This window comes from Zonotrichia albicollis, chromosome 8 (assembly GCF_047830755.1).
Source record: "Zonotrichia albicollis isolate bZonAlb1 chromosome 8, bZonAlb1.hap1, whole genome shotgun sequence".
NCBI classification, from domain to species: domain Eukaryota; kingdom Metazoa; phylum Chordata; class Aves; order Passeriformes; family Passerellidae; genus Zonotrichia; species Zonotrichia albicollis.
The window spans coordinates 15778706-15795223 of record NC_133826.1 but is presented as its reverse complement, the minus strand read 5'-3'; the positions used below and the strand labels follow the sequence as shown (position 1 = coordinate 15795223).

At 40.7% G+C, this 16518-nt stretch overlaps 1 protein-coding gene and 1 non-coding gene across 52 annotated transcripts in view; one reads left to right on the top strand and one right to left on the bottom strand.

Annotated features, from left to right (window-relative positions):
• PKN2 (protein kinase N2) overlaps positions 1 to 6015 on the bottom strand; it is a 54737-nt gene extending 48722 nt beyond the window's left edge. For both annotated transcript variants that reach the window (XM_074546071.1, XM_074546072.1), the window contains exon 1: positions 5882 to 6015. In XM_074546071.1, the coding sequence (XP_074402172.1) occupies positions 5882 to 5929 (48 nt within the window). In that variant the 5' untranslated portion in view covers positions 5930 to 6015. The remainder of the gene's footprint in view (positions 1 to 5881) is intronic.
• Positions 6016 to 6117: 102 nt separating this feature from the next.
• The window catches only part of LOC141729846 (uncharacterized), a 485161-nt gene continuing 474760 nt past the window's right edge, over positions 6118 to 16518 (top strand). For 39 of the 50 annotated variants that reach the window (XR_012581340.1, XR_012581341.1, XR_012581313.1 and 36 more), the window contains exon 1: positions 6118 to 6870. This is a non-coding gene — a transcript (uncharacterized LOC141729846). Of the gene's footprint in view, positions 6871 to 7079; positions 7253 to 15210; positions 15247 to 16518 lie in introns of all 50 variants that reach the window. The other 11 variants (XR_012581353.1, XR_012581352.1, XR_012581350.1 and 8 more) reach the window with 3 other exon arrangements.

The following is a 16518-nucleotide window of genomic DNA, read 5'->3' as shown; positions in this document are numbered from 1 at the left end:
AGTAACAAAAATTGTGTTGATTTGTGTAACTGTGACATAACTGTATTGCTGCAGTTCAAATAAACAAACATATCATATCTGCTGGTACTTGTAAGGACAGGCCTAAAGCATTTTGTTAGCTAATGGTATTATTAGTTTCTGTTTTGATGTACTACTTCTCAATCATATCTCAAAGTAACAGAAGCCATGGATTCAATTTTACAACATAAATCTCATTTCCTTAAAAAGAACCTCCCCCACCCACACCAAACAGTAGCAAAGATGCTCTTTTGCTTGTGTCAGGAACTGCAGACCAAGCATTAATAATTGAAGCTTCAAAGTACCATACAAATGCTTTGCCCATGCTACAGTAAAGTCCCATGAGAGATGCTTCAGCTCAGTCTGTTCCTGAACCCTTTCACTTACTGGACCCATGTAGTGAAAAATCAAAACAAACAAAAAGCCCACCATCAACCAATTTGTACCAGCTGTACAAGTGTGTACAAAAAAAAAAAAAAAAAAAAAAAAAAAAAGACTGAGCCCTCCACTGCACGTGGGAGACTTTGTTACTCTGAATCCATGTAGAGGTCTTAGTCTCTAATTCAGCACTGAGGCACTGATGAAAAAATCCTAATCCCAACATGAAACCCTCAAACCACTGTTTCCCAATGTCAAGGACATATTTATCTAGTTATTCTACTGCAGGCTTTAGGTTACACTGTAATGAATGACCTTCACAATGTATAAAACTCATCCAGAAGAGCTATTACATATAGTTAACTAAATACTTTTCTACTAGCCATCACTAATAATTTATCTTGAGTTAAAGTAACAGATCTAGGTCCCAAAAATACAGCTACTCTGATAAAGAAAATTCAGTCAAATGTATACAAGTCTAAATGATATACAGGTTCCTGTGTTAACAGGAAGACGAACAGAATTCAAAAAAAGAAAAAAAAACCAAACCCCAAAACAAAACAAAAAACTCCACCCATCCACCTACCAAAAGGTATTTTAAGGACTGTTTATGTTCCAGTGAGAACAGGATGCATATTTTGCTAATATAATATTTGAACACAGGAATGTTCAAAGAGTATATACATCCACAAATGGAAAAAAACCCTGAAGTGCTTTTCTAAATCCACCAATTGTGAAAATATTTGTAGGGACCTAAGAAGTCCCAAGCAGCTGTACATCCTTTCTAAAATGCAATTGACTAGTTCAGGATATTTTCACCTGAATGTGACATTCTTTCCTCCTGAAGAAACAAGAGTAATTCAAAATTATTTAAAGCTAATCTGTCCTAGCTGAATATTATTTGAAGGCAGTCTTACTGCTGAGTGTTCAGCCCAATTACAATGTTTCTTCAAAACAGATTAATTAGGTTACTTATACCTTTTTACGGTGTCCTTAGGCACTTGACCACAGCTAATAATAAATACCCAGTACTTTCTAACTCTAAAAAAAGCAGGCATCATTACCTCTATTCTAAAGATGAGGAAATGGAGACATGAGTAAGCAAAGCCATCTGCCTAATGTCACCTAGCTGAGAGCAGAGAAGCCAGGAATGAAATACAGGTTTTCAGAGTCCCAGCTAATAGTTTAACAAGTACAAGCATCCAATTTTATACACATTTATATACAAAACATAGTTGTACAACCTCAGACTCAACTGTCCAATTTGTATCATGCAGACCAATAAAATACTAAGCATTGTTCAGTCACATTAATTTAACATATATTCTTGCCCTATATATGAAATGGAAAAATAAAACAAATCAAAACCTATACCACATGTACCATCCTATAATCATAATTTACACATTTTAGTTGTGATACTGTTGATCACTATTAAAAAAAAAATACCATGGCCTTTGAACATGATTCTGTCAGGAAATTTATGCTTTATGATCTCTGAGTACAGCACCTTAGGAAATTAGGTGACCAGGGTATTAACACAAAATATCCATTAAAAAGGTCCCTATATGCTGACCAGTATAAAGACATTTTTCACAATGTTCAGTAATATCAAAAATATGTATGATGGTTGAGTTTGAAAAATTAATTCCAGGAAGAGACTTTAATATTTCCATTTGAAGTAATGGAAGGTTTGTTATATGCTTATTCATTTCAGGGCATAGCCTAAGTTCTCTATCTTGACCAAACAATTTCATATAAGCAAATAAACACAAGCAATGTACTTTTTTCCTGATATTAAACAAGTATTGCTTTGCAAAACACAACTTTGAGTGAAGTGAAATTTTTTATGAAATAAATCCATTAACTTTAACCATAAATGCCCCAAGTTTAGAAGATTCACAGTACTGTCTAGAAAAGAAGTGTTAGTGAACATCTAGAAGTACACAAGTGTAATCACTGTGCATACACACTGGTTTCATTTAAATACTCTAAGCAATAATTTCTGTTAACCCAGCCATACCAATTTACTATGCTGACATCTACCATCACTGCCAAGAAAGCATACATATTTTTTTCACAAAAAAAATTAAATTTTTAATAATGATTTGAAAAAAACAAGCCAAACCTTTTTCCATAAAAAACTTTAACATATTTTATTTTGTGGATGCCTTATTTAACAAACTACAGCACCATATGTTAGAGCTTAATTTCTTTGAAGAAACAGAGTTGGCACTTCCACCAGGAAGCAAAGAGTTAAAGACTGTGCAATTAACCTGAGAGCCAGCACTGGAGAGGCTAGTTTACCTGGTGTACAAAGTTCTAAGGGATGCAAGCCCACAGAAGGACAGCAGAATTTTGGAAGGGAAGGCAACATCAGCAATACTGGTTCTTACCCAAGCTCATTCTTCCTCCTACTAAAGAACCTGTACTAGAGATAAAAGGAGGTAAAAAAGGGTAATCTGGCTTTATGTAATCTTTCAATCTTTAGTAATCAGGCAATTTCGTTGGTGAAGCTACCAGAACAAACTAAAAAGAGGATTTGCTTATTGCCAAGTTTACCTTGTACTTTGCATTTGCTAACTACTGAGAAATAAGCGTTGCATTTTTCACCTTGAACAGGCTTAAGTTTAAAACTTGCTAAGTGGCAAAATATACTTTCTACATACCACTATCAGTCTGGAAAATGTTTAAAGTAAAATAAAATATACAAGAATGGATACAATATTTTGTAGAAAAAGCACAACAGAAATATGAAGTGGATATTTGCTAGCAGAGATTTATAAGCAATTGCTCTATCTGATAAGCCATCACTTATTTAAAATACAAAACTTTCATTGTGAGAATAGAGATCTAGGGTCTATTTAAGGCCTGTTTAATTAAGCCTTTGAAACAAGGACACGTACTGCACCTATGTTTCACCACTTGCTTATTAGCAACTAGTTACTTTGCTCTTTCGTTTTTCGTATTTTCTCAGAATCCACTTCACATCCTGTTAGTCAGTAATTGTGCCAGTCTGCTAATCTTTCTGTCAGGAGCATTCAATTGATTCATAACTACTGATCTGCCTCTATCAACTTCACCCCAAGCTAACAGTTTCCTTACAGCACGCTGGAGTGCACAGGGCTGTCATAACCAGGAGCACACAGCCCTGAGCACAGCACAAAGCAACGTGTTATATTGATCACTGACTGATGCTTTAGAGCCCGTGGCAGGAACAAGCTTGGCATTTACACTGGCTTTAGCTTGTTTTCAGTAAGTTTTCACAATTTTTAAGAAAACACTTAGACCACACATCACCCATGATCTAGATCAACCTATGGACTTGACCCTTTAAACTTTTACTGTAGCCATGAATTCTTCAACTTCCTCTTCTTTCTGTGCAGGATTGCAATATGCAAGCAAAAGTCTGTTTCACATATAAGCACTTTTAAAGTTAGAGTTCTTATGATTGAGGAAGTTCCCTCCTGAAGAAACATGAGTGAAATGGCGTATCTCACACCCCACTGCAGTTCCCTTTACTTTCGGATCATACCGCTAAAGCAACTTTGATGTACAGGTATTTGAAAAGCAATTTGTTTATGTACAGGTATATGAAAAGCAATTTGTTTTGAGGTATTCCCAAGCAGAACGACATTGATGCCTTTGTATTTCACTGCTAATATACAGCATGGCAAACAACGCTATCTTTACAGCAGTTCTTTCTGATATGAAAGTTCTTCTCAAAAATACCTTAAAGTTAGCAGTTCACAAACCTTAAACACTACTGGCATTCCCATGTTAACTTAACCTTTCTGTCTTGGGCAAGAAGCTGTATTTATTAATACAGAAGTTTCATATAAAATGGAACGGATAGTGCAACCCAAGAATCTAATCCATCCTAGGTTTTTTGGTTGGTTGGAGGGTTTTTTGTTTGGCTGATTTTTTGGGGGTATTTTAGTTTTGGGGTTTTTTTAATCAGTGTCACTGTCAATCTCATCTTTCAAGAAAAAAAGTAACAAAACAAAAACAAAACCAACTTTCCAATGCCCCCCAAAGAAAAATCTCCACTCATTTCTGTTTAAAGTAATTGGAATCCTGCTTTGTGTACTTCTACAGAAATGTTGCTTCCATTTAGCCTACTTGAAACACTGCTATGGTTAGTTATTCACACAGCTCTCCACTTCAAACAGGTTTACAAGCTTATATATCATCGTATCAAGTTTGTATTAACATACTGATTCTTCCTAGGCACTTATGAGCCACTGATTAAAGTTCAGCATTTTAGATGGATTCTTAGCCTTCAGCCATCTCATGTGCTACAATATTAAATAGACTCCTACATCTGTTGTGCCTTCTATTCCTTTGCTATTCAAGTGAGCACACCTCCAACATTCAGAACTACAGGAGAACTTAACAGCATTACATAAATAAAATTACTTTTTTCTAAGACATGCCTTTCTAATTTTTATTTGACCATTAAATTCAATACTTTCCATTTATGGACTTCTTACTTTGGTTCATTGTCCAACTAATAAATTCAGAGACACATTATTTGCCTGGGTAAACATAACAATTTGCACGGATTAAGTGATGTATAATTAAAATTAAAAAAAAGGAAAAAGAAAAGCAAGCTTTCTTCAGAACAAGGAAGCTGAAGAGGCAGCAGGTTGTGCTGACATTTAAAGATAAGGGCACAAAAGTGAAGCTCCGGAATTGCATCTAACCTTGCAGCTGGCAAGAAGAAAAGTAACAGTTGCACAGGGAACCAAACCCGGTCAAATTACAGCGATGGAAACCTCTAAGCCTCGAGCTTTCAACCTTTAACAGTGTTGCGGGGTCTTTTGGGATTGTTTTTTCGTAGTGACAAGAACCCTTGCCGTGTGACAAATCAAGTCGATCGCACCATTTTCTCCTCTTCCCAAGCTCAGCATTCAAGGCCTACAAGAAGGAAGCTGCTCGGCCCCTGCGCGGTGCCGTGTCCAGAGGAGAGAGAGGCTCTTTGCCTGACCCTGACGCGGGCGTGGGGTGGCCACCGGGAGCCCTCTGGGCCCGGCCCGGACGAGCGCCGTGCCCCAGGCGCGGGGAGGGCGAGAGCTCCGGCCCCCGTAGGGGCTCCGGGCGCGGGCAGCCTCGGGGCGGGCGGACGGAGATCCCGGCGGGGCCGCGGCGGGGCCGGGGGCGCGGCCCGGGCAGGCCCCGCCGGAGAGACGCGGCCGCTCGGCGGGGGAAGGAGGGAGCCGAGCGCAGACAAAAGCGGGTCGCGGCCGGCGGCGGGGTGGGGCCGTGACCGGGCGGCGGCGCCTCCGCTCCCGGGGGAGAGCAGCGGGAAGAGGCCCGGGGTGGGCACGGGCTTCCGCCGGCCCCCCGGCCCGGGCTGGACTGGGGTGGGCGTCCCGCGCCGAGCGGCGGGCAGGGGGCGGCGGGGCGCGGCGGCTCCTCCGTCCTCCCCGCCAGGAAGGGAGGGGAGGGGAGCGGGGCTGGGGCGGCGCCCCTCGCCGCTTACCTGCAGCTCGGTGAAGAGGATCTCCCTCTCGGCCGCGTTGGACGCCATTTCGCCGGGGTTTGAAGTCCGCACCTGGGCGCTACTGCTGCCGCTGCCGCCGCCGCCGGCGGGGAGGGGAGCGAGGGAGGCGGGTCCGGGGCCGGGACTAAGGGCGCATCGGGGGCGGGGGGAGCGCTCCGTGCTCGGGCAGGCGGGCGGGGGTGCGCGGGGGGGCCGCCGCCGACCCCTCTACTCTCATGGGGGTCGCGGTGGGCTGTGGGGCGCGGAGCGGCGCGTTCCCCGCGGGGCGGTGCGGAGCGGCGCGCTCCCCGCGGTGCGGCGCGGCGCGCTCGGAGCGGCGCGGAGCGACGCGGTGCGTTCCCCGCCGAGCGGTGCCCGCCGTGCGCTCCCCGCCCGGGCGCGGCGCTCGGCCCTGGCAGCGCTGGGGCCGCCGCGGCTGCTGCGCCTGCGGCCGCCGCCGATGTCGCACCATTTGGCTGTCACCCTGTCGCAAAGGCGTCGCCGCTTTGCGGCTCCCGGAGCACGTGACTGAGCGGGGAGGAAGAGCGGGCTCCCTCGGAGGCGGAGAGCGGCGCGCGCCCCCCGCCCCACCTGCCCCGCGCGGGCTGAGCGGCGCGAGGCGCCGAGCGCGGGAAGGCGGCCGCGAGGCCCCTCAGCCCCTCACTGCCCTCAGCCCCTCATTCCCCTCAGCCCCGCGGCCGCCTCGCCCCTCTCTCCTTGCACGCTCCGCTGGTTGCGCTTCCCCATCCGTCAGGCTCCAGCTCTGGGAATCATGTCTTTTCCTTCAGTGGTGGTGGGGTTTGGGGGACATGTGGCACATTCCTGGTGTTGGGGGCTGCAGGGGCTCGGCTCTCCCGGGCCCAGGAGACAGGTGAAGCCCTCAGTTTGTTGGGTAGCGAAGGCAGGTAGCTCAGGAAGGAGAGTTCACGCTTGTCTCAAGCAGCCACCTGCCGCCCTGGGGACCTGGAGCAGTGGCCCAGGAGGTTGTGGTGAGTGGGGGCTGTAAATGCCGTTTTTAACAGTTTAAAGGGCTAAACACTTGTACTTGGGATGCTTGGTGAGTTTTTTGGGGGGTTGGCACTGGTCAGTTAATGTGCAGAGTAATAAGCTTCTCAGAGCTTCAAAATCGGTTAGAGTGTCTGGAGGAAATGGTTTCTCTTTCCTCGTGGCACCATGTGACAAGACCGTTTCTTTTCAGCTTCCTGCCGTGCCGAGGGTTGGTGGTTTTCTTCACCTATCCATTAAACGTGTGCTTTCTGTTGTTGACTCTATACCCACACACTTTGTCATTTCACCCTAATATTTGATGCTACGTTCGGCTGATTGGACTAATGCAAAATGCTCTGTGGAAGCAATCATAGCTGTTTGATGGTATGGTTTTTTTTCTTTCTTGTATTTTTTTTCCTCTATGCAGTTCATGTAAAATTTATAAGCTGAGACATTTTCAATAGATTCAACTTCATGCAAGCATCGTCAGCATTGGCTCTGTATATGCTACTGCATCTCTGTGTGGCTACAGACCAATAGTAGTCTGTTTGTTCTAGGAATGCAAGTTAAACTTTGGAGCGTTGGCGTGTTTTGTTTTCTTGAGGAACTAGGAATGGCAGAAGTCAACATTAAATTATCACTACTATTCCTAGCAAATTTGAAGCATTTTAAGTGTGCTTATACTTCCACTGTTGAGCACCAAACAAACCTGGCAATCTGAGGTACTACCATGCAGTAGAAAAGAATTTATGAACACATGCACACAGTTTCGCATATAAGAAATATTAAGATAATTCTACAGTAACAATGCATATATTTACTGAAATGACAGTTTCACTGACTTGCATGTAAGTAGCTGTTTGATACAGTTCATAATCTTTCACATACACATATTTATGTCTAGACTTACTCCACGTGAAGCCAATGGCTTAATTTCTGTCCTGCGTGGCCAGGCAATTACAGGCTCAGATGAAAACTTGACTTGTTGATTGTGTTAAAGTCACTATTTTGGAAAGGCTCTTGTCCAGTGAGATGTGTGCTGGCCCAGCTTCAGTGCCAGTGGGATGAATCAGTGCTGTTTCCCCGGGCCCCTGTCCACAGCCATGCCATGACTTGTGGCACACAGTGTGTACAAATGGGATGGGTGGGATGGGGAAAGAAAGGCGTTTATATAATAATTTTTCATTTTGACCATGATAGAATGATTCCTAATGTTTAAACTTCATTTGAACTGGTTTTGAGAATAAATGTTGAAGGATATAAAGAGGTAATCAGAAATCACTGGATTGCTGTGACTTGGTGACTTCATATACTTGTCAGCACGTATGTGCTCCATTACTGCAGCTCGCCTTGCCTGGTCCCATTGCAAAGGAAAAAGAATCAATGTGCTTGTGTGTCTCGTTTACAAGATGTGGTCAGAGGGAAACACAGATTGTGCACCAGAGAAAATTTATAGATATATGAGTGGGTGTCAGCAAAGTTAGTGAAGCTTTGAGGTTCTCTCTAAAACAGGCAAGGCAGCTGGCTTTGGTTCATGCTTGGCCTAGCCTGCCTATTGAGTGTAGCCTAGAGCATATTATTGCTCCTGTCAAGACAAGGCATTGTAATCTTTTTTTGTATTCCAAACATTACTTGCACAGCCTGGGAGGACACAGTCCTAGATTCTTTGATGGAAGTGTAGTGGCACAGGAATCTAAAGAGAAACTGGTTTGGTAAAACAATATTAGCTTAGCTAAAGCTCTGATTCTTAATAATTCTTCCTTTAGAGTCTGGAAAGTACGAGGCAGTCCTGAACAACTGTAGCTCTGCATTTAAGTGCTGTGACAGTGAATTGCTGAGCAAGAGGGAACATTCCGAGTGAGTCCCGAAATAGAAGGCAGTTCAGTACGTAACTCTGAGAATTTAGCATTATATGGAATCCTGAGTTCAGCCTGTGCCTTAAAATATCTGAGAGCAATCTCTTCAGCCATTATTCTGTTAGCTCATCCCTGCAGTCAATTAGCAAGCTAGAAAAGCAAACTGAATGAAATGGATGTCCATATATTGGCTAAACCCTTTGATTGCTTCTTCATGTTGTGTTATAAAAGTTTTGTCACAAAGACCTGGAAAAATGAATAGCTGAGACTTTCAGTGTTCCTGGTACAAAACACACCTTGTGAACCCTTAAGCACAGTACAGAACACTTTATGTAAATGTTTGGGATACTGTAAGCAAAATCAAGGGTATTTTTAGGATAGTTCTAACTAATCCAATGTATCACCTAAGAAGGAGTTACTTTCACTTAGTGATGCATATAGAAATGAGGATTGACATGTGAAGAGCACCAGATAGGTGTTAATTGTATGCTTATACTTACTACTGGCAAAACTCTACCAGGAAAGAAATGTAATTTCTTTTTTAGGCTTTTGGTTAATCTTGCTTGTTTAAATTAGTGATGTAGGTCTAGAGGGACAACAACGTAGAGATGTGCCTAGATATGGGCAAATTTAAACTCTTGGAAAGGAGAAATTGGATGTGGTGCTACATATGCTCTTAATAGATGAGTGGGGCAGAACAATAGTAGGGCAGCTCACCACCTTTTTAAGCACAGGACAAGCTCTAAGAATTGGTGACCTTGTTAATGGGATGGGGTAAAGGTTATTTGATTTTGCAAGTAATATTGATACCTGTTAAAGGAATCCCTTGTCTCATGAAGCAGGAATGCTAAAATTTACACTTCAACTCAAGTTTGGGATAGAATTAAAGTTCTTTCACTTAGGAATAAAGACAACTAACTATATAAAACAAATGTAGCCCCAATATTAGTTAAAAGAAAACAACTTCAAACCACTAGCACCACCACAACAGATTTTCAATAATGGAACCATTAATTTTACCTGACTTCTAGACAAAGCAATGTTACTCTTGCATAGTTAACCCTCTAAGTTGGATCTTTTAAAAACAAAATTCTGGAACTATGAGGTACAGAAAAATGAGATGGAGAGTGTATACATCTTTGCCTTCTTTATTTGTTTACTTCAGCCCAACGGCGTTGAAAAAATAGCATATTAGTGAAGAATAGTACTTTCCATCTTCTTGTTCTGCTTTGCAAATAATTGTGGAAATAGGTGTAATCCTTGTTTTATAAAGCTTCCAATATTACATTTTGCAGTAGATTTAGGAATAAATATGTCTAGGTCAGGTTAAAACTTGAGACAAAGAAATAAATGTATATAATAATGTTTCTTAGATCAACAATTTCCTGGTGTTTATTATAGAAAATGCCATAAAGGAGAAAATAAAAAATTGAAAAAAAATTAAAAGTGTGGATAATTTTGTTTTTTTGAAAACTCACTTCTTTCATAGCACTTCTCAGGAGTTAATTACCTGCCTTTCCCTCAGATTTCTCCAAGGGAAATCTGTGTAAGAAAAGGCTCCTGAGAGCATGATGATGTACCAGTGCCAGTGAAGGGGATGAGTTTATGGCATGTCAGAAACAGAAAACTAAAATGATTACCTACATTTATTTAGCTCTTGTGGTGCTTGCAGATTTCTTGTATACGTAAACTATTCCTTTATTACTCTTTTAATTACACAGCTAATCTTACAACTTCTGTGTGGATTACTGTGATGTAATCATTGCCCTCCTAGCAATTGCTGCACACTTTCTGCTTAAAATTTGTCTTCTATGTTTATATACTATTACCCAGGGCTAAGTGTAGGCATATGTTATGAGGCGTGGAGTGCAACAAACTTTATCTTACTATCTGTTTTATTAATTCTGGACCCTGGGAAGACTTACAGTCAGTGATAAAAGAGTGCTCCAGGGGAAGGAGGTTCATTCCTGTTCATTATGGCCTGCTGTTTTTCTTTTCTATCCTTCTCCTATGAGGAGAAGTCTGCCTTATGCCAGCGCATGTCACTGGTATCTTGAGGAGAGGAGAGCCCTACCTGTGCACAACCAGCTGTTCAGATCAGACCTCATTTCCCTAGAGGAGATCAGCTTGGATTATTTGAAGTAATAACAAAATGCATTATGTCATTACATTAAGGCTATGAGCCCACAAGTGGATCAACATTATTGATCTCTACACCTATGCTAAGTCCCAGTGGTTCTAATTTATCTTGATTGTAGGATCCAGCTTATTATACTTGATGATGTTTCTGCAAATGAACTGCCCAGATGGACTCTTGTGCTTTCATTGACTCTGCTGAAGTGAATAGGGCCTGGTGCATCACTGCTAACATCAAGACCTTATTTTCAACAATGTAGATAAGAAATCAGTCCAAACAAGGTAGCTGTACCTCTGGGTAGTTCCTGGTCTCATTGCTTTATTTCTGTAAATTGCAAGCACATTACTTCAAATGGTGACTAGGGGAAAATATCTTCGTTTGTTACAAAAACAAGGCAAGATGACAAATATGTCATCCTGTTATGAAGCAGGCTGATTTCCTGAAGGAATGTAGGTGGCTGGCTGTGACCTAAAGTTGTTATGAATAAACATCAGAAAATTCAGGCTCAGGAGATAATTGAAGGGCATTCTTGTGCAGCAGTAAGGTGTGCAACTTCCTATGATTCTAGGAAAATCAAGTCCTCCAAAAAGCTTTTCAAATAAAAAAGAGTTTTACAACTTCAGCTGAAATCCCAGTCTGCATTTGGAGGAAAGGGAAATGTATTACAAGGGATGAGTCAGACATGGCTTACCCAGAGAAATCTTTACAAAAGAGATCTGTGCTTGAAAGGCTGCTGCAGGGATGTCTCTTGCATGTTTGTGATGTGGGGTTTGACCTGCCTATGGGCAGTCTGTTGCTTCCAGAAATATGAGGCTGCAGATTTGCTAGCAGCTTACAGCAGGGTATAAAGAAGTCAGAAGATTGTGTCCATTTTCTTCTGCACCATGCTGTCAACACACTTGTCTCACCTCGTGTTCTGGAAGTTGATGTGTGTGACTGGTGAACTTCTGGTTGTCCTCAACCAATTTGAACTTGCTGTTTTGGAATCTGCAGCAAAGACTGACAAAACCAGGAAGTGAGTCCTTTGTATGACGTGTCTGGTGATACAGCATCTATATACCAGTGTTTTCTTGGCTCTAATATGTTTGTGGACACATAAATAACTATGTTGAATAGTCCTGAAACAGACTTCATCAGACACTCAGGCTTAGATGGTAATGATTTCTGGTCATGATTAACTCGATGGCTGGTTTTTTTCCTCCATGTCTTTATCTCTTCTCAGAGACAGTAGCCTGCCTATGTAACTCTGTCAGGGACTGAAGTCCTAAGTAGTTATTAACTTGTACTTAGTAGGCAATGTCTCTGAATTAAAAGGGCAGATCTATCTTCATCTAATGAGCACTTAGAACAAGAGTTACCTGGCAGGTTTGTAGCTGGCTCTAATTGTGTTCTTGCTCTGCTGGGATGGACATCCCCAGGAGAGAAGAGAGCTTAAAAACTTTCTGAGAAAATGACAATTGCATCAAACAATATAAAGAGAAAAACATTCCAAAAATTTCTGATACCAAATATGTTAAAACTTCCCCCTCACTCTTCCTTGTCTTACATCCCTCACCTTCAATTTTTTTTTATTCTTAGGCTGTAGCAAACTTGCTGCCATGTAATTTAGTGCAACTTTACATTGCTTTCATTAATGTTCTGCTTATGAGCCCTGTGGTTCAGAGATGGCTTGTTACAGTGCATTCCCCTTAATTAAGTGTTATTTAAACATAAGGGGAAGTAAGACTAATCCCCCCCTCCCCCTATCTCTCTCTCTCTCCCTCCCTTCTTTTTTTTCTTCCTTTTTTCCTTTTCTTTCTTCTTTCTCCCCCATCCCTGGAGAGGGATGGTTGTAACACAAGTGAGCAGGGAAGTTAATTACACTTATCACCTTTTTAACTAGCTGTAATTTTCACACATTTCAAGTTCTTCAAAGGTGTTTTCTCTTGTGTGAGAGCATCTGCTGGCGTTTTCATGTTTTCTGAAAAAAACCACAAGGTAGAAAGGCTTAGGTGAGATTTCTTAGGTTAGATTTCTGTACTGAAGCCTAGTTATAAAGTTACTTGTGGAGTGACTCTTCTGACTGGAAAGTGAAGTGATTTGGCATTTGAGAGATTAATGAAATTCTTGTGCTTCTTTTAATATGCTTAGATACATAGGTGCCAGTGTTTTCCTAAAGTGTGAAGTGTTTTCTTGTGAGGATTTTATGTCATGGGTTTTATGGTCTAGGCAAACACTGGAGGTCTCAAGGACTAAGCTGAATCAGTTTGGGTGAAGTTGCTTGAAATGGATTCACTGAAATCCCACACTGTCAGTCTGGCCTCGGCTTTGAATTGTTTATTGTCATCACATAATGAAATCTAAAACACTTTCAAGTTGATTTTTCTAGTAGGTAGTTTGCAGTTAGTGAACTTGTTTGTTCTTTATAAGAAAAATGAGCATAAAAGCCACTGGAAAATGTGGGGGGAAATGTTTTGGGGCCTTGATCTGTTTTCTGTCACTACCCTGTCAAGGAGCAGTCAGCCAGAGGCAGTCTCTGAGGTGGACTTAATGGAGGAGAGGTCTGAAGTATACTGGTTTGATATTTGAAATGTGATTATGTGGATGTTGTTTATGCTCATTTATGTTTTTGTGTGCTGCAGTGTTAACATGTCAGCTTTAATGAAGGCAGCTTTTACACAAATGCCAGAAGTGTCTCCAGCTAATGCAGCATGCTCATTCTTGGCTTGCTCTTTGCTTTTTTTTCTTGCCTGCAAACACCCCTCTTCCCCCCTGGAAGCAGTGCAGTGATGGAGCAAGGCATAAAAATGAAGTGTAGTAATCTCAAAACAAAATAATAAAGTTTACCCTCCTCCTGTCCTATATGCTTTCTCTTCATTCTGAGGTCCATCTAGGAAGCCATTGAACAGCAATGTCCTTAATGACTATTTGATTGAGATAAGCGAGATAAGAGATTAGATTAATTGAACCTGTGCTAAATGTGGTCATGATAATGATGGAAATGATGGGGATATGTCAATGATACATCTTCAGAAACCTTAGAACCATGGCTGACTGCTCTAAGAGAGAAGTGCACAATTGCCTTAATAGTTGTATAAACAGCTTAGTGTTTGGATTTTGTTTATTGTTAATCATGGTAGATAATAGTAACAGTTCTTGGAAGAAAGCACCACATCTAGACACTAAAAGCATGGACTTTCACCATGCACCTGCTAATTGCACCTGCTATGCAGGTAGAGGTTGATTTAACATTAGAAAAGTTCATTAATAGGAAGGATATTAAAAAGTATACTGTATTATGATGTTTGCAGACTTAGATGCTCTAGATTATCATACTTATCAATCAGAAATATGAATATTTTGTAAGTATGGTATAAGAGAAGTCTTTTAAAAGAAGAAAGCAGAGGCCAGTTGGGGATTGCTGTTCACAGACTGTCCTTAACTGTGTTTATTCCTTCCCCTTTTCCCAGCAAATCCAGTATTAAAGAAGGATTGTAAGACCCATGTAATCATTGAGGATTTACTTTCTTGGTCCCTCAGAGCGGCATTCAGCAACAACACCATTATTCTGTTTTTAAACATACACATTGCCTTCACAAGGGACAGATAGATGTTATCAGGAGATACTTTGGATAGTAACAACTGTAAATTGTTGCTTGAAAAGAACATTAGAAATAGAAATTGACAAAGATTCAACTTTTGGTCTTACACTGACAGAAGGCACTGTAGTTCTACAGCCATCTTAGATACAACTGATGTAAATTGGGACTCAAGCTAATGAGGTCAAGTCTTTTCCTTTTGTGTCAGTACAAAATATTCTTAATTCTGAGTTTGATACTAAAAGATAGAAGAATTCTAACTATATAGTAGTTGGGCTAAAGTTCAGGATAGGATAGAATATTCTCTGCTGGCAAAAAGTTCTGGTGTCTGGTGAATAGAGAGCATAATATTCTGATAAACTGCTCAATATTTCTTAATGCCTAATGTTTCTCAAGATTAGGAAATGTAGATTGGTGGAATAATTAACAATTTAACAGAAGTAGTTTAGAATTGCACTTTACCTTCCACTGGTTCCAGTCTTTGCTTCAATACAGGCAAAACACAGAAACATTAGTGTTTACTCATATGCAATTTTCCTTTTACTTGCATAATATGCAAGGACACAGTATTTCTAAGTGTCCTTAGCATGAAAAGGAAAAAATCGATCAGTAATGGGAAAGGTAAAAGAATCTTTATAAGTGGAATCTTAATATTAAATTGCTCCATCTAGTGGCTATCTTCTAAAACTGACATTTTTCTGTAGTGATTCTTACTCTTTAGTAACAATTATGCCTCTTAAGAATTTAAGATTGAATTCTTCTTTTACATAGGAAGCTCTCTACCAAGGGAACTGCACATGTGACAAGGTACAAACTTTGATTTTCTTTCTTGTTTTTTCTGACAATTTGTACTGTTTGCTTCAATGGAAGCAAGCCTTAGGTGTCCAAGTGTCTCAACTGCTTTTGAAATCTTGGTTTTAGTGCCTTACTGGGTTTTTTGGGGGGAAAATAGAGAAGCTGGATTGCATAAATAGTACAATAAGGATGAAGTGTCTGATTCTTTGTCAAAGAGTTAAAATACACAAAATACACCGTGAATTATGTACTGAGATGCATGGTGATACATAGTGAGATGCCTCTCGTGTCTTAACATGAGAGAAATACCAGTTGGAGATTGTTTCATCCAAATGCCTTAACTAGCACTGATGCTGTACTTTTGATAATAATAATGAATAATTGAATGATTTGTTAATGTCAATATACTTTGTAAGCAACTTATGCCAATCAAGATGAAAACACCTGTGTTTCCCAGCTATGAAAACAGGAAAAAATTCAAAAGAAAAATGTTCAAGAAAAGATTTAATCCAGACATCTCTGATGCTTTCTTCCTTTGAACACCTTGAGAAGACAAAATAGAAAAAGCAAAAAAGAAGGAGCTTTTGAGGAGACCAGTAAATTTCTTGCTGCCCACTGCTGTGATCCCTTATGCAGCTGGCTTTAATGGGAACTGAAGTGCTTAAGAAAGCAAAATCATAGAACAATGAATCACTTTCAGGGTGATTGGTATTGGTTTTCAGTTTCTGAACAGAGCCCAGAATTGTGCAACCAGCAGCTGAAGTCCTGCAGAACACAAAAAACATTTAAAAATGAAAAGCAAGAAAAAGGGATAACTAAAATAATTTAAGTCCAAATTTTAAGTATTAGATTCTTAAAAAGAAAGTTGTCTGTTCTTGAAAATATAACAGGTGCATTGGACTTGCTTACTCCCCTGTCCTTTACTTTTGTCATTAATTTTTTAGTTTTGGTTAATTTGCTACCTTTAATTTCCTAGTAAATTAATTCTCTCCTTGTTTCATGTCTCCTTTAATATTAAGAAACTGCTCTGAAAGTCTAGAAGAGTTGCATTGTATTCCAAGACTGTTGTTGTTTTTATTATTCACTTGAATAATGGAACATAGACCTTGTAGTGCACTTTTCCAGACTTCCTCTTCCCAATTAGCTTGGTCACTTAAAATTGCAGATTGCTATTCCTATCTTCCTTTCCCAGGCCACTGAATATCACAATTGTGTAACTTCCCTACATGCTAAGTAAAGTTTCCTTGCAGTGTGCATTTTAACCTCAGCTGTTGTACTTTTGGC